We start from the raw sequence: 27,575 nt of genomic DNA on the forward strand, positions 1-27,575 counted from the left end.
CTACAAGCAGCAATAGTGCTGTGAAAATAGTTTGCTGAAAACTCAGACAAGGACAGAACTAGAATGACAAGGAGATGTGTACAGGAAATACGTCCAAAGCTGCTGCTAAGTCGCTTCAGTCGTGCCCGACTCTGTGCGACCCCATAGACGACAGCCCAGCAGGCTCCCCCGTCCCTGGGATTCTCCAGGCAAGAACACTGGAGTGGTTGCCATTTCCTTCTCCAATGCATGAAAGTGAAAAGTGAAAGTGAACTCGCTCAGTCATGTCCGACTCTTGGCGACCCCATGGACTGCAGCCCACCAGGCTCTTCCGTCCACGGGATTTTCCAGGCAACAGTACTGGAGTGGGGTGCCACTGCCTTCTCTGATGCTATATAATCACAAATATGGTAGTTAATGCATAAAATTTGGCTAGTTTTTTCTTTGAAATAAACTGAACTGTATTAATTAATTGTGCAGTGTTAAGTTAGCAGTATGCTTTAGCTTATTCAATAGATGAGGCAAATGTGAAAACAGATTAAGGTGACTTTTACAAAGTAATTATTCCTTTATCTTTTTGAATGGGAAGAAATCTTCCATTTTGAAATGTATATAAAATGCTAGTCTCTAGATTCATAACATTGCTTTTTAAACAACTTTTTAAAATGTTACTCTACAAGACTAACCTGTAAAAGAAATAACAAATAAACTTGGAAAATACAAATAGTAAAAACACTTCCACATGGCATATGAGCCAGAAGCCAATGACGGCCCTGAATTATAAAAGTTAGCAGTGCTTTCTGTTCACTATGAAAGCAGGATTCCCTGTTCAAACTAGCAGTTGTTATTCAAGAGAACAAATCAGGTCAAGAGAATCAACCATACAACAACAGACTGGAGGCTGTGTTCACATGAAGAAAAACAAGAACAAAAATAACAATCAAACCTCATTTCCTGAGACATAATGTTAATGGCTTCCCTAGTGGCTCAGTTGGTAAAGAATCCACCAGCAATGCAGAATGCAGGAGACCTGGGTTCGATTCCTGGTCAGGATGATCCCCTGAAGAAGTAAATGGCAACCCACTCCAATAATAATGCCTAGGAAATCCCATGGAGAGGATCCTGGTGGGCTAAGTCCATGGGTTTGCAAAGAGCTGGACATGACCGAGCGACTAACATATACATTATTGATGGCAAGATTTCCAGGTAATTATCCTTTTATTTAGTTTAGATAAAGACTTCCAACACAGAACACTGTTAGGAAGTAACCTTAGTTTGGTGCTATGTAAAACTGATATAAGGCAAGTACTAAATGTAAAATAAACTAGAAAACCACCATTTTTAATTGCTTCTAGAATTTATTGCAATTACCATGTTATAATAACAAAAGCAGATCATTCTTAATGCATCTAATTTGATTATTAATTTAAATAACAATATATGATCCCAATCACACAAAGAGATAATTCTAAATTTACTTTGAAGTTGAATCAATCAATACATATCTATTTGGAACCTATGCACCCAGTATCATTATAGCAGAAAGAAAGCTGCTGTTCTCACAGAATGTGTGGCTCATTAACCTAGTGAATATCATAAAATATTGGGAATATTGGGAAAATAACAAATTTCTCTGGACACTTTTTATCTTGCCTTTCTGAGAGACTTGTAGATCTAGATGAGTTAGTTTGGGAAAGGGGTCTCATTTACTCCAGAGATTCATCAGAGTCCAATATAGTTCTGGGCTAATCAGAGATTAAAGAACCTTTATAAGGAGAAATAGGCTTGGAAATGGAGAAGGCAATGGCACCCCACTCCAGTACTCTTGCCTGGAGAATCCCATGGATGGAGGAGCCTGGTAGGCTGTAGCCCATGGAGTCGCTAAGAGATGGACACGGCTGAGCGACTTCCCTTTCACTTTTCACTTTCATGCATTGGAGAAGGAAATGGCAACCCACTCCAGTGTTCTTGCCTGGAGAATCCCAGGGACAGTGGAGCCTGGTGGGCTTCCGTCTGTGGGGTCGCACAGAGTCGGACACGACTGAAGCGACTTAGCAGCAGCAGCAGGCTTGGAAATCAAGCAGTCCTATTTTGAATTAGTATGTTTTAGTCAAAGGTATGGGATTAATGATTAGTATAGGTTAGGAATTTCTGTAATGTCCTCCAATGCCAAGTGACCACTAACATCCTATTTCCTATTACAATGATTCCTTGATGAGAAGTAGAAGGCATAAAGAAAGTTGCCAGCTATAAAATAAACAGTACTCCAATGCTTATGATCACTAAAGACAAACCTTTTTTTTAAATGTTAAGGAACTCACTGAATCAAATGAATGCTAAGTAGAGCAAACACAGTGTACATAAAACTGAGATATGAAACCTCTAATTACACAGGAAATCAATGGAAGGACTGATCAGTTTAAGAGAAGAATCATTTTTCCAGTAGCCCCACTGCTATGAATGATATTTTCATGAGCTTGGGTAGCCTTCTCCAGTAAATACTGGGGACCGATTACTGGTCTCAACCAACCAATTTCCATTCCGGCTTGAAGGGCTGCTGCAAACTGCTGAAATTCCTCCTGAGGGAAAGAAAACATCTTTTTCAGTAGAGGAACACATGACAATTTTCAGAAGCATTAACATTTTTCAGAGTCTAAGAAAGCAGTAAGAGTTTTCTCGTAAATGTGTGGCTTTTGTCAACTTGTCCAGAACTACAAAAAAAGTAGTTTCCTATAGGTTAACCAACACTGCAATTTGTCTGTGGCGGTCTCAGTTTACAAAACACCTACTGTTGTGGAGTAATTAGTAATTACCAACAGTATCTCCTCTCTCCTTCATAAGTGCCCTAGCTTGGAAAATAAATTATATTGTCACCCTAGTTATCTTCCAGGGATTAATCCTTAACCCACTTAGATAACTAACCTTAACATCGACTTAAATTTTCAGTCTGCCTGACTAGGCAAATTACAGCAATGTATGAGAATCACTTTTCTACCTTGGTGGATGAAAACAGAGTAACTCCTTTTATGCTAGATTCCTTTGTCATGGTGTCCCGTGGGTTTATTTCAATAGTGCCTCTGCTGCCAACAACCTAGTATGGAAAACAACATGTCTACAGTTAAAGATTACTGCAAAATAGTGTTAAATTACGAAAAAACTGCAAAGTGATAAAAAAAATGAAATACTTACTATTACTCGTCCTCCGTGTGACAAAAGATTCAAATCATTACTAAGATTTACATTAGCTAACATTTCAATAATCACATCAACTCCTTTTTCACCAACAGATTTCTATATAATATAAAAGAATGCACAGTAGATTAGGAAAAAAAAAAGATTATCATAGTGCCATATATTACAGAAATATATTTCAAATGACACAAAATGCTATATTTTAAAGAGTAATAATGCCAATTCTAAGATAATTTAATTATACAGTGATGCTGTAATTCCAAGGTACCAGCCACATCTAAAATGACAGATTTGTATTAAATAAATTGCTATAATGAAATAAAATTTGTCCAAAATTTTCATGTGTTTAGACTCAACTTGACTATAAAGTACTTCTTCCTTAGGTGAAAATTTTCTGTCTTCAAAATATATTTTAATAGAGGAAGAAGCAACAAATCAAAAATCAAAAACTGCATTGGTGCTCCCATTTTTATTAAAAAACAGACAACAAAAGAAAAAAAATACTGACTTTTTGGTATTGCAGTATTCTGTGTGTGTGTGCATTTAGTTGTGTTCTCAGTGGTCTACAATCAGCTTGGCACACTACTCCTTTTCTTTTGGGCTTTCTGATGTCAATTCCCAACATCTAAAACCGGCTCTTAAATAAGCTAAGCTATACATTTTCATTTTAAGAAAAAAATGAACACCTATGCCCAGCACTGTGTGAGGTATTATGAATGTCAAGATGGACATAGAGAACCGAAAATAAAGAGGAAAATGGAAAACACTACAATTAAAGGTGTGATGTGATGGGCTAAGTACTGCATTGAAAGTGAAAGTGAAAGTGAAGTCGTGTTTGACTCTTTGCGACCCCATGGACTGTAGCCTACCAGGTTCCTCCATCCATGGGATTTTCCAGGCAAGAGTACTGGAGTGGGGTGCCATTGCCTTCTCCAGGGGATCTTCCCAACCCAGGGGTCCAACCCGAGTCTCCTGCACTGCAGAGACGCTTTACCACCTGAGCCACCAGGGAAACAAACCATAGGTTTTAGAGGGAAAGTTACAATTCTGATCACCTGTAAAGGTCAAAGGTAATTCCACAGGGATGACAACCTGGCCCTGAGGGATAAGTAGGAGTTCTTAAGTAGAACAGAAGGAATAAGGGGCAAGGAGAAGCTAGACAGGAGGCAGTCAGTCTGGACCAAAGAAACAGAAGAGCAAAGATGTAGGGATGGAGAGTAAAAGCTGGAACTGGAAAGTGGCCCAGCAGAGCTGGGGTATGCATTTGTGAAGGAGATGGGGGCGGGGGCGGGAGCGGAGAGGTAGGAGCTAAGAGACTACACATTGGTTCAGACCACGAAAATACATCAAATGCCACATTAAAAGATTTGGACTTTGTGGACACAGATGTTCATTAGTTAATTCTTGTGCCAGGCACTGTTTTAGGCACTGGAAGTACAGCAAGGAACAAGAAAACAGAAATTCCTATTCTTGTGGAGCTCTCGTTTATTTCTGAGGATGTTTTTGTTTTTCTTTCTTTGAAACAGAGAACCAAATAACTCTGGAGACAGTAGAGGAGACAGAAGGGGGCATTAGCTCAGCTGTGAGTAAGAGTCAAGACTGGAACAGATGAGGACTAAATGAAGTTACAACAGTGAAGAGGAAAGAAACAGAGACATATATGAAAGGCATGTCAGAGATGAAGCTGATAGATACCGTGACCAATTTGATGTGCAGGAGGGAGAAAGGTGATTAAACAACAGGAACAGGAAATGAAATGTGGGTGTCTATCCTGAGGGACCAGATGAATGGCCATGTCAAGCAGGCTGATGGTGTGAAGGAATGAAACAGGCCAGAGACAGTGCTGGAAACCAGAAGCCTAAGGACGTGTATGAGATGGATCAGGAAGAAGGTGCAGCACCAGAGAAAGTGAGAGACCAAGAGGAAAGACCTATGGAAGACCAAGTGAAATGAAGAGGAGGGAGACTAAAAGTGAAGTTAGAGAAGTGAGAAGAGAGCCAGCTTCCAGGAGGTGTGGTCAGGGTCAAGTTCAATGAGAACTGAGCCAAGAGCAGCTGACTGGTGAGGGGATTATCAGTGCCCCTGACACGCCCCGTAAGTAGCTGGTGTGTGCATGCGGGCTAAGTCACTTCAGTAGTGTTCGACTCTTTGCGACCCCATGGATTGTAGCCCACCAGGCTCCTCCATCCATGGGATTCTCCAGGCAAGAATATTGGGATGGGTTGCACTTCTTGAGGGTATCTTCCCGACCCAGGGATCGAACTTGCATCTCTTACATCTCCTACACTGTCAGGAATGTTCTTTACCACTAGGGCCACCTGGAAAGCCCTGGGGTGGAAGCAAAATTGCAGTGGGAGGTAAGGAAGTAAGAGCAGTTTAAGTACTCCCTACTTTTTCAAGAAATGTGTGGTAAAGGAGGGAAGGGGAGGAGAAAAGGTTAAGAGAATGTTTTTGGAGAAAGAGAGACTTAAGCAGAAGGAAACAGTATAAGAGATAGAAGCTATAAGGTCTTGTGGTCTTAGAATTATATTGCAAAACAAAAACCTATTCTTAAAATAACTGGCCAATCTTCATCTTTGATAATGATATCAGGAGTGCATGCTCAACCAATTTTGTATTCCTCAACATATACAAAGGACAGCCTTTATTCAGTTTTTTGGCAAGATGATTTAGAGGTAATAAACAAACTTACACTCATTTTTCCCTCAGTTTGTAATGACCTTGTTTACACTGTCATCAGTACCTGGGATATCCTAATTCTTTCTCAACATGAGCAAGTAGTTTGAGGTCAGCAAAGTAATCAGTGTTTAGTAAATTGTTACTATGGCAAAGATGGAGAACTCCAGAACCTGCTTGAATTCCACTGCAACAATGGAATAGATGTAACAGCAACTAAATTCTGCCTCACTATTTTTGATGAGGTAGTGGTTTCTCCTCCAAAAACATCCAATAAACAAAGAAACTTAATTCCCTAGGCCAGACAGATCCAGTTTGTAATCCATGGATAATTCAACTTTCTATGGAAAATTTACACCAATAGAAGTTATATTAAGAATACCTTTTTGATGCCAGAGGTTGGGCAAGGGGTGCGGGATGGGTGAAATGGATAAAGGTGGGATCAAAAGGCACAAATTTCCAGTTGTAAAACAAATAAATCATGAGGATGTAATGGACAGTGACTACAGTTAGGAATACTGCCATTACATGTTTGAAAGTTGCTAAGAGAATAGATCTTAAAAGTTCTCATCACAAGAAACAAAATTTTATAACTATGTATGGGGACAGATGTTAACTAAATTTACTGTGGTGATCATTTCACAATATATAAAAATACATGTTTAAAAAATGCCTTACAGCTGCAAATACAAAGCTGTGGCTTTACTTGAAATGTGATTTGCATTAAAGAGTACTGATTTTTATAACTATAAGCCTCTAGAGAGGCTATATTTTATTTAATAAAAATAAACAAGACAGAAATGATAGTGAAGGTTTGAAAAGTAGACATCTCTACTTTTAAATTAATTAAAGCTTTAAAACACATAGGCAAAACAAACAACTTTAAGAGAGTAGTTGATAAAAAAAAATTACAAAAGAACATGAAACAAAATGTTAGTTTTATAAAATTATAGAACAATTTTACCTTAATTTTATCAATATAGTTAGCTTCTTTGTGATTAAACACTTTGTGGGCTCCATTTTCCAAAACAATCTTTTGTCCTTCCTCAGTACTAGCTGTGCCCAAAACCTTTAAGCCGTAAGCTCTTGCAATTTGGCATGCTGCTATTCCAACCTTAAAAAACAAAATACAGCCCAGGAGTTTTAGGAACTTTGCATCTCTGCAAACATTTATGAAATACATACAATTAAAAAAAGGTTCTTCTAGGTTCTAGAGTATTGCTAATAAATGTTAAGGGTCTAAACAAAGAAATAAGAAACACTGTGCAAAACACTTAGCATCTGCTTTGTGCAGAAGATATAGGGTTTAAAGATGGTCAAAATATGCTCAGTGACTTCATACTTTAACAGTACACATAAAATACTACATAACAACAGTAAGTCATCTATCACTTACGTAGAAGAGATAGGTATGTACATGGGCAAATCTATATTCATGAATACGATAAATATTTATTATTTACTACGTGCAAGACATATGATAGACGGAGTGCCTGAAAAACTATGGATGGAGGTTCGTGACATTTTATAGGAGGCAGCGATCAAGATCATCCCCAAGAAAAAGAAATTCAAAAATGCAAAATGGTTGTCTGAGGAGGCCTTACAAATAATTGTGAAAAGAAGAGAAGTGAAAGGCAAAGGAGAAAAGGAAAGATATACCTTTTTGAAGGCAGAGTTCCAAAGAATAGCAAGCAGAGATAAGAAAGTCTTCCTCAGAGATCAATGCAAAGAAATAGAGGAAAACAACAGAATGGGAAAGACTAGAGATCTCTTCAAGAAAATTAATGATACCAAGGGAATATTTCATGCAAAGATGGGCACAATAAACAACAGAAATGGTATGGACCTAACAGAAGCAGAAGATATTAAGAGGTGATAAGAATACACAGAAGAACCATACAAAAAGGATCTTCATGATCCAGATAACCACGATGGCGTGATCACTCACCTAGAGCCAGACATCCTGCAATGTGAAGTCAAGTGGGCCTTAGGAAGCATCACTACAAAGCTAATGGAGGTGATGGAATTCAGTTGAGCTATTTCAAATCCTAAAAGATGATGCTGTGAAAGTGCTGCACTCAATATGCCAGCAAATTTGGAAAACTCAGCAGTGGCCACAGGACTGGAAAAGGTCAGTTTTCAATCCAATCCTTAAGAAAGGCAATGCCAAAGAATGTTCAAACTACTGCACAACTGCACTCATCTCACATGCTAGCAAAGTAATGCTCAAAATTCTCCAAGCCAGGCTTCAACAACCAAGAACTTCCACATGTTCAAGCTGGATTTAGAAGGCAGAGGAACCAGAGATCAAATTGCCAACATCTGTTGGATCATCAAAAAAGCAAGAGAATACCAGAAAAATATCTGCTTTATTGATTACACCAAAGCCTTTATTGTGTAGATCACAACAAACGGTGGAAAATTCTTAAAGAGATGGGAATACCAGACCACCTGACCTGCCTCTTGAGAAATCTGTATGCAGGTCAAGAAGCAACAGTTAGAATTGGACACGGAACAACAGACCAGTTCCAAATAGGGAAAGGAGTATGTCAAGGCTGTATATTGTCACTCTGCTTATTTAACTTATCTGCAGAGTACATCATGTGAAATGCCAGGCTGGATGAAGCACAAATTGGAATCAAGATTGTCAGAAGAAATATCAATAACCTCAGATACGCAGATGATACCACCCTTATGGCAGAAAGCAAAGAACTACAGGGCCTCTTGATGAAAGTGAAAGAGGAGGGTGAAAAAGTTGGCTTAAAACTCAACATTCAGAAAACTAAGTTCACGGCATCTGGTCCCATCACTTCATGGCAAATAGATGAGGAAACAATGCAAACAGTTACAGACTTTATCTTTTTGGGTTCTAAAATTACTGCAGATGGTGACTGAAGCCATGAAATTAAAAGATACTTGCTCCTTTAAGAAAACCTATGACCAACCTAGACAGCATATTAAAAAGCAGAGACATTACTTTGCCAACAAAGGTCCATCTAGTCAAAGCTATGGTTTCTCAGTAGTCATGTATGAATGCGAGAGTTGGACCATAAAGAAAGCTGAGCACCGATGAATGATGCTTTTGAACTGTGGTGTTGGAGAAAACTCTTGAGAGTCCCTTGGACTGCAAGAAGATCAAAGTAGTCAATCCTAAAGGAAATCAGTCCTGAATATTCATTGGAAGGACTGATGCTGAAACTGAAGCTCCAATACTTTGGCCACCTGATGTGAAGAACTGACTCATTAGAAAAGACCCTGATGCTGGGAAAGATTGAAGGCAGGAGGAAAAGGGAATGACAGAGGATGAGACTGTTGGATGGCATCACAGACTCAATGGACATGAGTTTGAGTAAACTCTGGAGTTGGTGATTGACAGGGAAGCCTGGCATGCTGCAGTCCATGGGGTCGCAGAGTCGGATGCAAGTGAATTGACTGAACTGATGTGCAAGATGTGGTTCTTCACACATGAACGTATGTTCTTAGGAAGGGGGAGATAATAAACACGTGAAGAAATAAACAAATAAAGTAAATTCAGAGAATGAAAAATACTTGAAAAAAATAGCATATTGGGTTATAAAGAGATAGAGAACCAGGCCAATTAGGTCATCAGGAAAGGCATTCTGAAGAGACCCGAATGGAGAGAGGGACAAGCACCGTCTGGGACAGGTCTGGGACGCCTGCTGGAGGATGCTATAGGCTGAACGGTCACGGCTATCCTGCTGAAGTGCGAATGAGCTTGGGGCATTCAAACATCAGAAAGAGGGTCAAGAGGCTTAAGGGCGGGACATGTGGAAGGGAGCAAAAGATGAGGCCAGAGAGGTACAGAAAGGCCAAGGCACACAAGGCCTTGAAGGTAAAGACTTTGGATTATATTTAAGAGCCATGCAGAACTACTGGAGAGTTTAAGCAGGAGAGGGATATGATCTGAATTGGGCTTTTAATAGAACATTCTAATTATATGGGTGGCAAAAAGAAGGTAGGAGGACATGGGAGCAAGAAGATAAGGACTTCATCAAAGACTGGAGGTGGGAGGTGAGGAATAGAGAAAAATCAAGAATGTCTCCTCGGTCTCAGGCCAGAATAACTGGGTAGATTGACTTGGATGAGGAAGATGAGAGAGGATCAAGTTTGTGACAGCATCAAGAATTCACTTTGAACACACTGGATTCACCCAACTATAGATGCTCAATCATTAGTTGAATATGATAATGGACTTGAAAAGAGTTCAGAATTGGACACATACATTTGAGAATCATCAGTTTATAGATAGTACTTAAAGCCACAGGATTGCATGAGATCACTAGAGCACTAGATAAATGTGCTAAGCATAAAGGAGAAATACAACTATTTTAGGAATATAGATAAAAGCAATCATTTAAATTCTAATACTAGGAAACATGTTTGACCCCATGCCAAATGAACGGTACAGATAAGGGTCAGCCCATACATTTAGAATCAGCTTTCCCACGCTTGGCACTATTGGCCCAGGTAATTCTTTGCTGTGGGGACTATGCTGTGCAATGAAGGGTGCTTAGAAGGAGCATGCCCAGTTTCTGTCCACTGGATGCCAGACCCTTTCATCCAGTTGTGACAACCAAAAATGTCCCCAGACGCCACCAAATGTCCCCAAGTTGGAGAAGAGATGGTATGAAATTACCCCTTATTGAAAACCACTGATTTAAAGGAAGATACAGTCATTATGGACTGGGCAAGATAGAATTGAGATGAAAAAGATGATGGAAACTAATTAAAATTGTAACAGAATCACAAACTCCCAAGCCTGAAATAAGACCTTAAAGACTGTATGGCATATGGGAGTGAGGAGCCTGAACCCCGCTGGGTTATGATGAGGATTTGTTTGATTTAACCAAAACAAACACAGGGAACTCACTCTGAGTGTGAGAGACATTCAGTTCCACGAAATACCAATACACCATGGGGTTAGCATGGCTGATTTTTGCTACTTTAATTTTTCAATTAAAAAAAAGGGGGGCCTCTAATAAAACCACAATTTAACCTAAGAGATAATGTAAATATTATCTCCTTATGATCTAACTACTTCAAAGGGGCACTCAAGAGCTATTTTAAAGAGTTGCTTATTCTATTCTTGTCAACAATTATACTAACAATATTTCTTCAATAGATTACATACTATTATGTGTCAACTATTTTTTCTTCTATTTATTTTGCTGACAATAAAACAGAGCACTCCCCACCAACATATCAGGATGTTGGCTGTGTTCACAAATTCTACACAGTTTTAAATACACAACATAATCCCAAAGGAATGTGATTTAAATGAGGACAGAAAGTACAAATAGAAGCAAGACAAAACTCAGCACTGTTTCCCCCTGATGGGCAGAGAGGATCAGAAGCGCTTCACACACCAGGTCGCCAGCCTATCCCTGCCAGCCAAGGATTTAACAAACTCAGCCAGCATGGAGAACAGTCTGGATTTGGCTTTAAAAAAAAAATCATGATGAAGCGACCTGGCTTTTTACAAGAGGGTAAAGGGAATAAAAAGAGATTTTCTATAAACTCGTCTCTCCCCTTCCTACTGAAATCTCTCTTTTTGACACAGATCACAAGGTTAGCTCTGTGAAAGCCAAGGCAATTTAAATAAATGCATGTTGGACAGATTCTGTCCTTATTTAGCATTAAATTTATTTATTTAGGGCTAAATTTAATTTAACCCCCAAACTGCCTCTTCAGTGAGGCTAAACAACGGGAGTTTTTGACAAGGGTATGTGTCATATTTTCTCAAGCCCCAGAAAGACAATCTTGGTGTTTTTTTAAGTAAACAGTCTATCTGTGAAATCCTTGAGTTGATCTATTGGAAGTACATAGGAAGCTGGGCTTGAAACCTCATGATACATCTACGGAAAGTAACAATTATACAGAGGTTTGAATTCTCTGTACTACCTGTCCACTTTTAGAGGTAAATGCATTTTCAGGATGCCCCTCATTATGCCGGAAACAATCTGCCATTAATAGGTTACTTCTTTCCATCTCCTCTCTGGAATACAGTGTCCTGAAAGGGTTAATCTGCTTCCTCATACATCCAGCCCCAGGCCCTGTATTTTAAAAAAGCGAAATCGTGTCTCCAAAATTTCTAAAGCCTCTACATGCAGGATAGAGGTCATGTGGATTTCTTGTTAAATTCCAACCTCAGAGCTCTAACTTTTCCTCTGAGCTCCTCGGAGGCAGATTGACAGCCAGTTTCTTGAAGAGGTTTCTGACGGCTCTGTGTTGGGTGATTTCACTGCAGGGCTGGTTTGATAAGTTCTGAGCATTCCCCAACCCCCACCCCCTCACACACACCCATTAGCATTTTAAGTTGTGGGTTGTGGTGTGAAGGACACAGCTGTATACTATGCACCCTGCGAATGTCATCAAAGCGCAGCAGGCGAGCAGGAAGGGAGCTGGAAAGGATGAAGAACTCACAGTGTGGCTTTGCAGTGCTGTCTGGGGCAACAGAGGTAAAGCTTTAATGAGCCTTAGTTTTCTTATCCAAGGGGATGTGGAATTTATATTAACCTTAAAGAACTGTTTAAAATTCTAAATAAATATTCTTATAACATTCACTTCTTGAAAAGAAAAACACAGCCCATTTATCTTGGTCCATACCCAACACAGGTGGAAAACCGAATGCATACATTTCTGATCGGGTAATCTGTTGAATTTATTAACCAAGAAATGCTAAACGAATATGATGGGGAATCACCTTCAGAAGACAGAATCTAAAGTCTCACTACAAAAAGAAAAAAGTCATCACCCTTGACTATATTTATAAATTTGGTTTTTAAAAGCAACTTAAAGAAATATAATGTGAAACCCACAAACATAACCTCTAAAAAAAGAGCAAAAAACTTAAAAGAAAGAAATACTTACTCCTCCACTAGCTCCATGAACCAGAACACTTTCTCCAGGTTTCACACAGGCACTGAAAAAGAAAGCACAGGTTCATCGCCTTACTTTGGAGCTAATTAAGCTCAGTATTTGTCATAATTCTTAAGAAAATTCTACCTTCATTTCAACCAACAGTTACCCAAAGAGGAAACTCATCCTGATAGACAACCCGAGATATTCTCCACGCTCCCCAGACTCAAACAATGGTTCTTTAGAGCCACAGATAAAAGAAAACATTCAATTCATTTATTCATTCAACAAATGTCTACTGGGAGTCAACCATGTGCCAGATATTGTTGGGGCGCCAGGATCATAATCGTGCTACCTGCTAAGAGGCTTTGTGGATGTGCCAAGGGAAATTGCTTCACCCAGAAGAACTGGAGTCTCCCATTCATTCCCATAGAAAGTGTCTCAAAAACGGTCATTACAGCTCAGTCTTTATTTCATAATTCAGACTCACACCTGAGTAAATGCAGCAGCTACTGTCTTCCTTCTCCATGACTTTCAAAACCTGGCTCCAAGCCCTTGTTTCAGAAACCAATGCTGAGTCAGCAATGGGAAGAGAGTAAGAAATATAACAAGTCCTGTCACACAGGTTCCCCTACCACCCCCTAAAATGCCCAGAGCCTCTGGTAGAACGACATATTCTTTTGACCTCTGGTTCACCCACTCCTTTTCTATTACACTGAAAGCAAAAACATGCAGCAAGACACAGTGATGCTTTATTATTTCACATGGACAAATGCTGATGTCACAGGCCAGCAACAGCTGTGTGGTCCAGATCTGACTCTCAGTGAGGATCCCTTGTTTACCAGGACAGTAGGGGGTGGTCACCCTGTAGAGTGGAGAAGGAATGGAAACCCACTCCAATAGTTTCACCTGGAAAATCCCATGGACAGAGGAACCTGGTGGGCTATACAATCCATGGGGTCGCGAAGGGTCTGATACAACTTAGCAACTAAATCACACCACCCTGTACAGATATTCTGTTCAATCTGAGAGTGAGAACACAGTCACCCAGAGTCCTGCTCAAGGCCGTGTGCCAACAGCTGACAAATGGCAGCTGTGAGTCAGTAAATGAAGTTTCTCCAACATGCTCGCTTGGGGATGGGGGGTTGAGCACAGTGAGTTAAACTGAGGGTTTGGAGTGATAAACTGAGACAGCTATTCCAAAACACTTAGACATTTTAAAAAGTAAAATACAAATTTAAGGGAATAGGATTACTAATATTATACTCTGGGTCATGAAATACTTTCAATGATTTTTTTCCAAATCTTATAAACAAGTCTCCACACACTAAGTACATTGTCCTAAACCCCTGGGCCTGCAGCAGGTGGAGAAAAAGCAGGCAAACTGTCTACTGGGTCTCCATGGCTACCATCCTTCTAGCCTTGTGGAGTCACTGTGATGGTGAAGTTTAAGTGTCAGCTTGGCTGGGCCATGGTGCTAGATATGGGTCAAACATTCTGGATATTTCTGTGTAGGTGCTATTTTGATGAGATTAATGTTTAAGTCAGGAGACTTTGAATAAAGCAGATTATCTTCCATAGTGTGGGTTGGCCTGGCCACTTGAAGGTCTTAACAAAACAAAGACAGACTTCTCCTAGAGCAAGAAGAAATTCTGACAGCAGACTGTCTCTAGACTTGAACAGCTACTCTTCTCAGGCTCTCCAGCCTGCTGGTCTTTCTACTGATTTTAGACTCAGCAGGACTCCATCCATCAATATACACATTGTTGGTTCTGCTTCTCTGGAGAACACTAATAGTCCTCCGCCCCTGGGGCCTGTAGCAGGGCTGGAGCATGTGGCCTGGCTTTCGGTGCTGCTGTGTTACCCCCTCCTAGTCACTGAAGCCTAGGACCTGGCTCATAGGTTTCCTTGTTGTTCAGTCTCTAAGTCATGTCCAACTCTTTGTGACCCTATTGTCTGCGATGTGCCAGGCTTCCCTGTCCTTCACTCTCTCCTGGAGTTTGCTCACACTCACGTCCATTGAGTCAGTGATGATATCCAACTATCTCGTCCTCTGTTATCCCCTTCTCCTCCTGTCCTCAATCTTTCTCAGCATCAGGGTCTTTTCCAATGAGTCAGCTCTTCGCATGAGGTGGCCAAAGCACTGGAGCTTCCGATAGGTTTCTTCTTCCACCCTAAATCCAGCCTCAACCTGAGAGATTTCAACATTCATGGGAAGAAAACTCACAATTCCTGAATTCTCCTATATTTCTACCACTCTTCCCACACCTAGTAGTTATCCCTAACCATTCTACCTGAGGAATATCAGAAACTAATAACCAGTATTGATCTCCTGTTCCGATTCGGTAACCCCATATTCCCTCAAAACCTTTTCTTTGGCTTCACAGAGCTTGCTGTCTGCTCCTTTTCTGCCCTCTTGCTGCTCCTGCCGCACTCCCATCAGCCTGGATGCCACGGGACACTACCCCAACTTCTTTCTTTCTCTCCAGTGTTCCCATTTCCTTTGTACTCTTCAATTTGCCACTAATATTCCAGCCCTGGATTAATACTATGGGCTACTTTCCCTGGATAATGTATCCAAATGGCTAAATACCCTAAGAAAAAAAATCACATGACTATGCATTTTGGTACCACTACAGTTCTGATTCTCAAAAGGTCACTTTGCTTCCTATTTAGTTATGAAAATGAAGCAATCACATACGAGTTCCTTCAATGCCTCACCTCCCTGCCCACAAACTTTCCATTAAGTATACCAACGCTGAAAGGTTGCTATTGAACCACAAAAGACTCTGGGATTCTTGGGAATTCAATCTGGGGCTAGAGGCGAGACTTGATTGCTCAGAACTTTTGTGTAATAAAGTTTTATTAAAGTATAAAAGAGATGGAGAAAGCTTCTGACACAGACATTAGAAGGGGGCAGAAAGAGTGCCCCCTCGCTAGTGTTAGCAATGAAATTATATACTTTTTAATTAGTTATTACAATGAATCAAAAGAATGTCTGGAGGTTGTAAAGATCTTACTAGACCCACTCCCTTAATTTACATTTTAAGATAACAGGATTAGCCAGAAGGTTTTTTCCAGAAACTGTCCTCAAGCAGGATACACTGTTGTTATATAACCCTTAGTACAGAGTTTAAACTGAGTTGTTTGTTGTGTAATCATCAGTTCAAAGCTTAAAGATAAACATGACTTATGTGACTAAGACCAAGGAATGTAGAGGGAAAAAAAATTTGTTCTTTCCTCCTCCTTGAGAATTCCAGACCCCTCTCTCCTTGGAGACCCCGGGACTTCTTATCAACCGGCCCTAGGAATTGACTCTCTCACTGCCTCTTCCAGGTTCAACAGGTGAGTTCTCCTTTTGATCAGAAGCCAATCTCTCTACCTCTGTGCTAAGCTCAATCCTTGCCTAGCACAGGATCTTGTTACATCTGCTATTTTGCCCTCTTCTCCAAGCCTCCCATCTATTTCTGCTACATCCTTTCTTAGCTATAAAAATAACCAAGTCCTGTCCATCTTAAAAAAAAAAAAAAAAACCCTTTGTTCCCACACTTTCTTCAAGTAGTTTTCCTATCTCTTTCTGCCTGTCTCCCTGCTTTTTAAGAGTAGTCTCTATTCAAGAATCGATTTCCTTTTCCTTTCTCAACCCATTCATTCAAGCTTTGCTCCATCACTCTACTGAAAATGATCTGACAAAAGCCACCACTGATCTCCTATCACTAAGCCTGGCTGTTATTTTATTCTCAAACAGTCCTCACTGCTGCACTGACAGCTAGTTTCCCTCCTTGGTAGCAACATCAACTACCACCCCTAACAACATCCACACTGAGCACTTGTTCTGTACTATTCGCGTACTAACAGCTTTATATATGCAGGTCAGGAAGCAACAGTTAGAACTAGACGTGGAACAACAGACTGGTTCGTCAAGGCTGTATATTGTCATCCTGCTTATTTAACTTCTATGGAGAGTACATCATGATAAACACTGGGCTGGAGGAAGCACAAGATGGAATCAAGATTGCTGGGGGAAATATCAGTAATCTCAGATATGCAGATGACACCACACTTATGGCAGGAAGTGAAGAGGAACTAAAAAGCCTCTTGATGAAAGTGAAAGAGCAGAGTGAAAAAGTTGGCTTAAAGCTCAACATTCAGAAAACTAAGATCATGGCATCTGGTCCCATCGCTTCATGGGAAATAGATGGGGAAACAGTGGAAACAGTGTCAGACTTTATTTTTTTGGGCTCCAAAAATCACTGCAGATGGTGATTGCAGCCATGAAATTAAAAGATGCTTACTCCTTGGAAGGAAAGCTATGACCAACCTAGATAGCATATTCAAAAGCAGAGACATTACTTTGCCAACAAAGGTCCGTCTAGTCAAGGCTATAGTTTTTCCAGTGGTCATGTATGGATGTGAGAGTTGGACTGTGAAGAAAGCTGAGTGCCGAAGAATTGATGCTTTTGAACTGTGGTGTTGGAGAAGACTCTTGAGAGTCCCTTGGACTGCAAGGAGATCCAACCAGTCTATCCTAAAGGAGATCAGTCCTGGGTGTTCATTGGAAGGAATGACGCTAAAAGCTGAAACTCCAAAACTTTGGCCACCTCACATGAACAGTTGACTCATTGGAAAAGACCCTAATGCTGGGAAAGATTGGGGGCAGGAGGAGAAGGGGACGACAGAGGATGAGATGGCTGGATGGCATCACCAATTTGATGGACATGGGTTTGGGTAGACTCTCAGAGTTGGTGATGGACAGGGAGGCCTGGCGTGCTGCGATTCATGGGGTCACAAAGGCTCAGACACGACTGAATGACTGAACAGCTTTATAAGCATTACCTCATCTAATTCCACCACACCCCAAGGTGCTTGCTATTATTATCTGTATTTTTCAAGTCAATAAACTACAGTTGAGACAGGAAAGCAACTTGACTAGTAGTAGGTGGAGACAGTACTAAAACTGAGGCCTTCCTGGCTTCCACACCTACAAGCTTAACAGATGTTTAACAGACTCAGTGACCTCTAGACTCTCTTGGCCTTGGGTTACACGCCCTTTGCCTCTCTCAGGACTGTCCCCTACCTCTGATCACATTCTAAATGTTAATGCTCAGTACAGTTCCAGTCTCTCTCCACTGGTGTTCTCACTCCCTGAGGAATTTCATTGACTTTCATTTCGTCAGCTCTTACCACATGCTGACAGCCCCAAATTTAAAGCTCCAGCCTTTGAGTTTCAGACTCTTTCATCCGACAGGCTGCTGGACTTCTCCATGATGATGTCTGTCTCAGTTTCACGTCCAAAACTGAACTCAGTTTCCTTTTGAAACTTTTCCCTCCTTCTCTTTGTCAAGTCAAACATTACCCGTTATAAAGCTGTAAGTATTCTTAAGCTCTTTCGCGCCCTCATTTTCCACATGCAAATAGTTACCAAATATTTCTGATTTTACTCCCTAAATAGTTATCCTTTCCTCTCCACCTCTACCATGAGCCTTGCTCTGGCCCGTAAGTATTAATAATGTTCAGAGGGTACTTCTGTAAGATTCTCGCATGTCTTTCTCCACTCCTGTCATAACATCCATCCTTCCCATAGCAGATGGGTGATCCTAATAAAACACAAATATGACAATATCATTCTCCCAAATAAAACACTACATGACCCCTAAGTCCTTACAGAACAATATGTGAGCACTATAATCTAGCTTTTTACAATCTGAGGTGCACCTATTTGATAATGACAGCTAACATTTACTGAGAGATTACTATGTTCCAACTTTATTCTTCGCCACTTTTTGCCTTGAAATCTTCTAACAAAAGCAAACTGCTATAGCTCTTCTCCCCAGATACCCCAATGTTTGCTCCCCACACCAGCTCTTCCCATTCTCTAGAATACCCTTCCTATTCCCAGCTACCCTTCCCCAGGATAACGCTCTCTGATGCTTTTCAAATACCTAGGGAATTTGATTAAGATATAGATCCTCAGGTATCAGCCATGGAAACTGACCAGGGGGACTAGGGTAGAGCCACTGTACTTTAAAGTTGCAGCAAGTAGTTTCTGGAGCTGGATAACGAGATTTTTGAACCATGGCTTTAAAATAATCCAAGACTTATGCCTTGCCAGGAAGCCTGACCTCATTACCACAGGCATGTCCCTTGTGATCCCGTAAATCCCTATGCACATCTCTACCACTGTCCTTTCCACATTATATATCAGTATTATTACTCTTATGTCTCTCTCCCTTACTAGACTATGAGCATCTTGAAGACAAAGATGGGGTTTTGCTGTTCTTGTCTTTTTCTTCAGTGATTAGAACAATCTACCAAATTAGCAGAGTTTCTGCTCCATAAACCTTAACAGTAACTTAATGGGAACCAAAAATGACCAATGGGTAGACGGGTGGTAGGAAGCATAAATTATATATTACCTTCCTCCAATTAATATCGCCCTCCTCTGGTGCTGGTTATAAAGCTGACAGAGTGTGTTATTACCTGTGGAGCAGAGCTCGATAAGCAGTAAAGTATGGGATGCCGATGGCAGCTCCTTGTTTAAAGTCCAGCTTTTCTGGCAGTGTGTAAACAGTGTGATCGGCTGCCAGAGCATACTCAGCATAGCCCCCAGAGATGGTCCTGGTAGTGAAAACTCTGTCACCTTTCTGCGGAAAGCAATAAATTAATAAATGCTTCAGGGATTAAAACGGTTGTCAACATGGGTGCAACCCTTTAGAATGCAACACTTATAACAAGAAATAAAATGAGTATTTATATATTGTTGTCTACATCCTAAGGTCTCATAAAAACAACTTCAAAATATGGAACATTTTTCAATGTTTTATTATGGAAACTAGGAAGAAGAAAAATCAAGGGAAATAGGAAAAATAAGAAAAGAGAGAATGTCCAGAATGGTCTAAAGATTATGATGATAACTTACCTTTATTGACAGCTTGCTGCGCAAGGCACAGCATTAAGTGTCTAACGAGTGTTCTCTAATTTGATCTTCACAACAGTCTATGAGGAAAACTTTCATTACCTCCCTTTAGATAATCCCACTTCAAAGATGAGGAAATGGAGGCATAAATAAGTTCAGTAATTTGCTCAGATCAAGCAGTTAATAAATGGTAGTTAACATACATGTTTTTTATACAAAACACTGGGGAGAAGAAACAAATACAATGTAAGGTTTCTTCCAAACTGTTCCAAATCCTTTCTGCAGGTTTGTTCCCGCATTCCCCTCATTTTTTATGCATGGACCAAAAGGCAGGCAACTCTGCCTGGATCCCGACAACAAAGATGAGCCAGGAAAAGTGTCTTGACCTGTTGCAGCACCAGAAACATATAACAAACTCTCCATAAACGCCTGCTGGGTCCTCACTACTGGAAGGCAGATGTGTAACTGAGGGTGAGGACAGGCACCACGCAAGCACTACAAGCTGGCTCCATGTGGCCTGTACACCAAGGAAATTAGACTGCTCAGTACAAGCACCTTTTCTAAATCCTGTTTCTTCAATTAAAAAAAAACAAGTAAATAGTCCTTGGAATAAGCAAAACATTAAAGCAATAACTCTCAATACACTTAAATTTGCCCTATAATACAACACTATAGGGTGAGATAGAGACAGAAAAGGTTCCAAGGGCACCCAGGAGTCAAAAACAAGTATCACTGCTTAACAGTGTTGCCTGCAAATGGTCAAGTATGACTAACATCAGATTAATCCTGTTTTTACAGCTTAAAAACACACTGCATTGATTTGAATATAATCCCAACCTGTTTAAGAATTCACTATGAAAAGCAGTACTTTTAGTTCTGTGATGGATATTAATAGCAAGACATTCTCCCTAATCTCAAGCTTCTTAAACTCCAGGAAGAGGGAAGAAAAGGAGAGAGAGAATTTTAAAGCAAGGCAAATCTGATGAGCCATCAAAGATTTGTACGAGAAAAAGAAAGAAACCTTTATGCAGGTCAGGAACCAACGGTTAGAACTGGACATGGAACAACAGACTGGTTCCAAATAGGAAAAGGAGTATGTCAAGGCTGTATATTGTCACCCTGCTTATTTAACTTCTATGCAGAGTACATCATGAGAAACTCTGGGCTGGAAGAAGCACAAGCTGGAATCAAGACTGCCAGGAGAAATATCAATCACCTCAGATATGCAGATGACACCACCCTTATGGCAGAAAGTGAAGAGTAAAAGTGAAAGTGGAGAGTGAAAAAGTTGGCTTAAAGCTCAACATTCAGAAAACTAAGATCATGGCATCTGGTCCCATTGCTTCATGGGAAATAGATGGGGAAACAGTGGAAACAGTGTCAGACTTTATTTTGGGGGGCTCCAAAATCACTGCAGATGGGGACTGCAGCCATGAAATTAAAAGACGCTTGCTCCTTGAAGGAAAAGTTATAACCAACCTAGATAGCATACTGAAAAGCAGATACATTACTTTGCCAACAAAAGTCCATCTAGTGAAGGCTATGGTTTTTCCAGTGGTCATGTATGGATGTGAGAGTTGGACTGTGAAGAAAGCTGAGCGCCAAAGAATTGATGCTTTTGAACTGTGGTGTTGGAGAACTCTTGAGTCCCTTGGACCACAAGGAGATCCAACCAGTCCATTCTAAAGGAGATCAGCCCTGGGTGTTCTTTGGAAGGAATGATGCTAAAGCTGAAACTCCAGTACTTTGGCCACCTCCTGTGAAGAGCTGACTCATTGGAAAAGACTCTGATGCTGGGAGGGATTTGGGGCAGGAGGAGAAGGGGACGACAAAGGATGAGATGGCTGGATGGCATCACAGACTCGATGGACGTGAGTTTGAGTGAATTCCAGGAGTTGGTGATGGACAGGGAGGCCTGGCGTGCTGTGATTCATGGGGTTGCAAAGAGTCGGACACGACTGAGTGACTGAAATGAACTGAAAAGGTTCCTAGAGTTTGCTGATGTGGGCCCTGCAACACAACTTTCTGTGATGATATAAATGCTCTCCATCTGCACTGTCCAACAGTGGCCACTGGACACTTGGCTCTATTAAGCAGCTGAAGAATAGAATTTTTAATTTTAATTGAATTTGAATTTCAAACAGCCACATATGGCTAGTGGCCACCGTATTTGGAAAGAATAGGTCCAGCTTCTAAGCTAAAGATATCACACTAGATAATGGAAACTGAGGGAGCATATGAGCCCATCATGAAGAAGGAAGAGAATACAAAAGGCCGAGTCTACGTAGGGTCAGTGGGCACTGGGCAACACCAAGAAGTGAGGAACATCCAGAGAAAAAGAAGATTGAAAAAGGATGCTCAGAGAGGAATGGGAGGTGGGGGTAGGGAGGAGACCTGGAGAATATAATGTCACAGAAGCTGAAGAAGAAGGTTTTTTTTTTGTAAGAAAAAGTAAGTGGCTGAGAGTGTCAAATGTCCCAGAGAAGTCAAGACAGATAATAACATAAAAGGACCCATTAGCTTCAGCAATATAGAGGCCATTAGTGACATTAGTAAACATCGTCTCAGTGGAGCGGTGGGGGTAGGAGCGGGACTGCTGAGGCAGCGGAGTAGAAAGCAAAAGGAATTTTCCTGGCTTCCTGGGCCAGACCCTGTTCATCTTCGCTCAGTTCAATTTTGGTAAATGTGCTGCCACAGTTGAGCAGGTCAAGGAATGATGAGGACAGATGCTAGAACATGAATATGCTATCTAGGTTTTTTATATCTTTTTGTACATAAATAACAAAAGCTCTGATCATAACTCATAACATCTACATTGACTCAGCCACCTTGGTCTGAATCATAGCTCTAAAAATGTATAGTTGACCTTGCATTTGTTCATCTTTTACTTATTATTCAAAAGAATTAGCCTTCCCTTTATTTTGTAGAACTAAATTTTATAGAAGGAAAAAAAAAGAAAAAACTTTGTTGGCTGAGTATTATCAGGAGTTAGGAAACAGTATAATTTCCTTGCTTATTATATTCTTTCCTTAAGTATTTCTATTAAATCAAAGGATCACAGTTCAATTCTATGGGGATGTGGAGACACAGAAATTACCCAACACTTATTTCCAACAATGCAAACAAGCAAGGTCCCTGGATAAAAGGTAATTTCTTTTTTGACTAGAGGAGTCCCCCAAGTGGTAGAAATTGTGTAATAGAGCCTTTTAAAGACTTAAATACAGACACATTTTAAAGCTATGTCAAAATGTTAAAAAATATACATATTAAGCTAAAATAGAAATAATTTAAAATGTAATACCTTGAAAGCAGATACACTCTCTCCAACAGCTTCTATTATCCCAGCCACATCGAAGCCAGGAGTATAAGGTAGAAGTGGTTTTATATTGTGAGTGCCAGAGCGAATGTATGTGTCCACTGGGTTTACACCACACGCTTGGACTTTGATGAGAACCTGCAATGACAATGTACTTCAGTTCATACAGAGCAGTTAGGCATTCATTCAGCATTTTCATAGGACTGGAGTGGAGTGATCATGGGAGCTACAATAATAGAGGAGAACCCTGCCTTCAATGAGCTCACATTCCAGTTTTAGAAATCACCATATAAATAAAAAGGTAAGACAGAATGGTCTACATGCTATACTAAAAACATCTGGGGAAAATAGTGGTGGAGATATCTGAGGGGATGTGTGCAGAGACTCTATCAAACCTATTTTCTCCTCCTGGACAGCAAGGTAGGAAGAATATTCCTTCCTGGTTTCTTCAGAGTTATAAGCAGTCAAATGGAATGTAAACATAAGTGACGAAAGCTACTTTCGGGACTGACCCACAGAGTCCTTCCTAGGCAATGTACATAGTGTTTCCACCCTTTCTTAGTGACCTCAGAAGACAGGTGTTGAAGGTGGCAGAGCCACACAAGGGAAGAAGCACAGGTCCCTAATCACTTTGGAAAGAACTCGATCCACTGACATTTTAGAATTGTGGAATTTAGTGAATGAGAACCACTGAGATTTTTTTTTTTAAACTTGTTATTTTATATTGGGGTATAGTCAATTAACAATGTTGTGATAGTTTCAGGTGAACAGCAAAGGGACTCAGTCATACGTATACACGTATCCATTCTTCCCCCAACTCCCCTCCCATCCAGGCTGCCAACCATTGAAATTTTGAGGCTACATCTATTATAGAAGCTCATCTGACCTTAATACAGAATGATTACTTCTGCTATCAAAGTAAGGAGAGGCCTTATGAAGGAAGTGGTATTTGATCTAGATCTTAAAGGATTAGTAGATATCTTTCAGAATGGAAGAAGTATATTTCAGGTTAAAGGAACAGTATGTGCAAAGACAGAAGGAATGAAAGGACCTCTTGGGGAAACCAGACAAAGCTTGTATTGCCACAGCAGTCTACTGAGAAGAAATGATAAGAAATAAATCTTTGCCAAATCATAACCAAACTGTAAAAACTCTCATAAGGCTTGCTAAGGAAGTTAGACATGGGAGTGATGGTAGGTGCAGTAATAAAAATATACAATTTTTATTGAAAAAGTATATTGTTAAAGTCACTGGAAATGATTAAAATCTATATTTAAAATCTCTTGTATGTGAAAAAGCATGTATGCAGAAGAAAATTATTCTCCCCATGCATAAAACAAAGATCATGAAAGACTGTAATTGAATAATCATGACTCCATTCAGAAAAATCCAATTACTTCACTACACAGATGATTTTCAACTTCATTCTTTTTATACATTTACTTCACTAGTTAGAATTATATGTTCTCTTTGTCGGAGCTTAAGGTGTAAACAGAAGTGAAGGTAGCTCAGTCGTATCTGACTCTTTGTGACCTTGTGGACTGTAGCCCACCAGACTCCTCTGTTCATGGGATTATCCAGGTAAGAATACTGGAGTGTTTTGCCATTCCCTTTTCCAGGGTCCGTCTTAAAGCAATGTCTTTATAAATCATTCTTTCGAACAATAACTTCATGTGCTAGAGACATACACTCAGTATAATTATTGCCTGTTTATAAGTAATGATTTCCACCTGATGGTCTTTTGGAATTGGTACAGCAACATCCGACTGGAGTTTCAGCACTTCTGGTCCACCAAATTCAAAAACTCTAATAGCTCTCATCAACTTCTGTCCAGTTGCCATGGTGATCTAGATACTAAGAAAAAAAAAAACAACATATTGTCATATTGTATCTAGGCTATCACTGTGTTTTCCCCCCTGGAGGGGGAAGATCAAACAATTTTTCAAACAACAATTTAAATCATGAGCTTACCACTGATCTCATTTCATGTTTAAGGACCTTTCATCTTACAAATCCTTCAGCTACAAAGCAAAATGCTTCATATTATTTCCTGTAGGGATTCAGTGCTTTCAACAAGGGAATCAAACATACAAACAAAAACATCTGGATAGACGATGCATGATACAATTATCTTAGGTTTCGTTTTGTGTAAGCTTGGGCTATAACATCTTGGAAATTCTAGGAGCTAATGTAAGTTTTCTTAACATTAGATAAACAGATCTTCTTTTGTTAGATGATATTTCAGATATAGAGAGAAATGTAAAACATACAATAAACATTTACCTGCTACCCAGCTTTAACAAGCCTTACCACTGTAAAAACCTAAAACGTTGTATTATAGATATAACTGAAGCCGCCTCTAACCGTCCCCAAACCCATTTCTGTTCCACAATTCTAGGAGGTAACTATTCCCATAAACTCAGAGCTCATACTTCTCAGGCAGGATGTAATTCCACTGCAACATGTATTTGCACTGTTAAACAGTATGTGTTATTGTTATTATTTTGCATGTTTTCAAACTTTATAAATAAAGTTTATAATCATAGTGGGTCATATTGTACTGAATTCTGAAACTTGCTTTTTCCTCTCGGTATTAAGTTTTTGAGATTTATCCATGCTGAAACATTTAGTTTTATGAAGTTCATTCATTTTAACAAAGAAGAATAAACAGCTAAAAACTGCTTTGAGTGTAATCCTCTGCAAATCATAAGTGTAATTTATAGTTACCCTTTCTCTTCTACCACTGTAAATACTGAAATGAAAACTCGAAGTTAAAATAAGCTTAGAAAGGTAAAGAACATATATATAGACAGAGAATTGGGTAACTGGAAATCTTACATCTATAGAGATGTAATGAAAGGGCTTTGTCTGACCTCCATAATTTTGCTTGTCTGCTATGACAATTTCTTGAAATTAACCACACCAAATATTGCTAAACTCTGCCACCACCAGGAACATCTTTGATAACTTCTGGAGTAATCATATTCACCAACCACGAGCAGCTGAAACATCAAAAAGAGCTGCAGAAACTAAGAGTTGAGATGAAAGAATTCAGACTTCACTGTACTGAAGCCCAACACAGGACTCCTTGGAACAAGCTCATGCTAACTATAAAATGCCCTTCCATGTGTGGGGGGAATCAAAGCACTTTAATGGTATTATTAATGGAAAGTTCTTGATATAATTAACCAAAAGTTGTGCCATTTTAAAACTCTTTATTCAAAATGATTTAATACAGTACCTAGTATAGAAGAGAAAATAAACTCTCCATTGCTAAAAGGCTGTTTAGCAATGAAATAGCCTAAAGGGCAGTATTCTTACTAAAAAAGGGGGTGGGGTCAGGAGCAGGTATAAGCCTCACGCACTGCACAGCAGCTGACCAGTCCTAGGGTAAGAAGCCCGTGCAGGAACTAGGACAGTGGAACAGGCAGCTCATGCCGAACCTACCCCGCAGTTTCACTCCTGCCTTTCTGTTTGGATCTTCACTCAAGCTGAGTATTTCTTAAGACTTGAAAGCGAAAATATATATAAAGAAAATAAAACAGAAAAAGAAAAGGGTGTACAGACCAGAGTTTTCTACTCTGAAAATAAGAACATAGCTCTTTTTTTCTCCTTTTCGTCCTCAGCATGGTGTTGTGAAAAGAGTGCGGGCTTTGGAATCTGACAGCTCTCAGTATGAATCCCAGATCTATCATTTACTAGCCATGTGGCCTTGGGCAAGGCAGTCACTTTTTTTGAGCTTCTTCATCTGAAAACTGAGTTCTGCTCAGGGTTACCATGCAAGAGCCAGGGTAGGTATGAAGCACAGAACCCAGCAAATATTTACTTCTATACATAGTGATATCATGATTCCTTTCCCCCTCAGCTTCTCCTTTCCAATTTCGTATTCATTAAGATATCTTTGGTTCTATAATCCTATAGTCATCTTTGATTTAACAATATTTATGGGACTATTGTAAAATCAAGTCCTTAACCTCAAAAAGGTCACAGTCCAGAGAACTATTCAAACAAAGCACTAATACCAAACATTGGTTGTTATTCATTCAACATGCATTTTTGAACATTAACTATAAGGGAGGCACTGTGCCACACACAGAGAGCACAGAGGGCAAGGATAACAAGCCCCAGACTCCCCACTCTGCCCTCATCTCCCTTCAATGCCTGCGCGCGTGCATCACACACACACACACACACACACCATGTTAAGAGGTATAGCTCTCTTTCCACTTTCAATATCTACTTACTTCCTCCCTATTTCTTTCTTTCAAGCTCTCACATCTATCTTCTCACCAATGGACATCACTAGTACCCTCAAAGAACTGCAGCAATAATAAAAGCAAAATTACCCTGAAATAGGATCTGTCAAAAATATCTAGCACATACATTTTTTTCCTCGCATCTGGACATTTGCTAAGTTGGAAGAAAAGAACAAAGGAAGAGACTCACCCTTAATCCTGGATTTAGAAGACCCCACCTCCAGCCCGGTCTTGCTCAGTACTACCCCTTAACCTGTGGAGCTCATAAGGAAACAGGGCATGACCTTGACAACTCTAACTTCTACTTTGCTTCTGGTGGTCTTATTTCCTGCTGAGCCCTTGCCACTATAATTGCTCAGGC

General features: G+C 40.0%; 1 protein-coding gene across 2 annotated transcripts in view; it reads right to left on the minus strand.

Annotated features, from left to right (window-relative positions):
- Nucleotides 1-1,317: 1,317 nt before the first annotated feature.
- The window catches only part of CRYZ (crystallin zeta), a 28,709-nt gene continuing 2,451 nt past the window's right edge, over nucleotides 1,318-27,575 (minus strand). For both annotated transcript variants that reach the window (XM_086390605.1, XM_086390606.1), the window contains 8 exons: nucleotides 24,689-24,812; nucleotides 22,944-23,096; nucleotides 19,207-19,370; nucleotides 12,739-12,790; nucleotides 6,812-6,961; nucleotides 3,169-3,270; nucleotides 2,975-3,070; nucleotides 1,318-2,558 (listed from right to left, as the gene is read on the minus strand). In XM_086390605.1, coding sequence (XP_086246731.1) covers nucleotides 2,394-2,558; nucleotides 2,975-3,070; nucleotides 3,169-3,270; nucleotides 6,812-6,961; nucleotides 12,739-12,790; nucleotides 19,207-19,370; nucleotides 22,944-23,096; nucleotides 24,689-24,799 — 993 coding nt within the window. In that variant the 5' untranslated portion in view covers nucleotides 24,800-24,812 and the 3' untranslated portion in view covers nucleotides 1,318-2,393. The remainder of the gene's footprint in view (nucleotides 2,559-2,974; nucleotides 3,071-3,168; nucleotides 3,271-6,811; nucleotides 6,962-12,738; nucleotides 12,791-19,206; nucleotides 19,371-22,943; nucleotides 23,097-24,688; nucleotides 24,813-27,575) is intronic.

The sequence above is a fragment of the Bos grunniens genome, chromosome 3 (assembly GCF_055505025.1).
Source record: "Bos grunniens cultivar Pamir isolate PY7600 chromosome 3, Bosgru_T2T1.0, whole genome shotgun sequence".
NCBI lineage: Eukaryota > Metazoa > Chordata > Mammalia > Artiodactyla > Bovidae > Bos > Bos grunniens.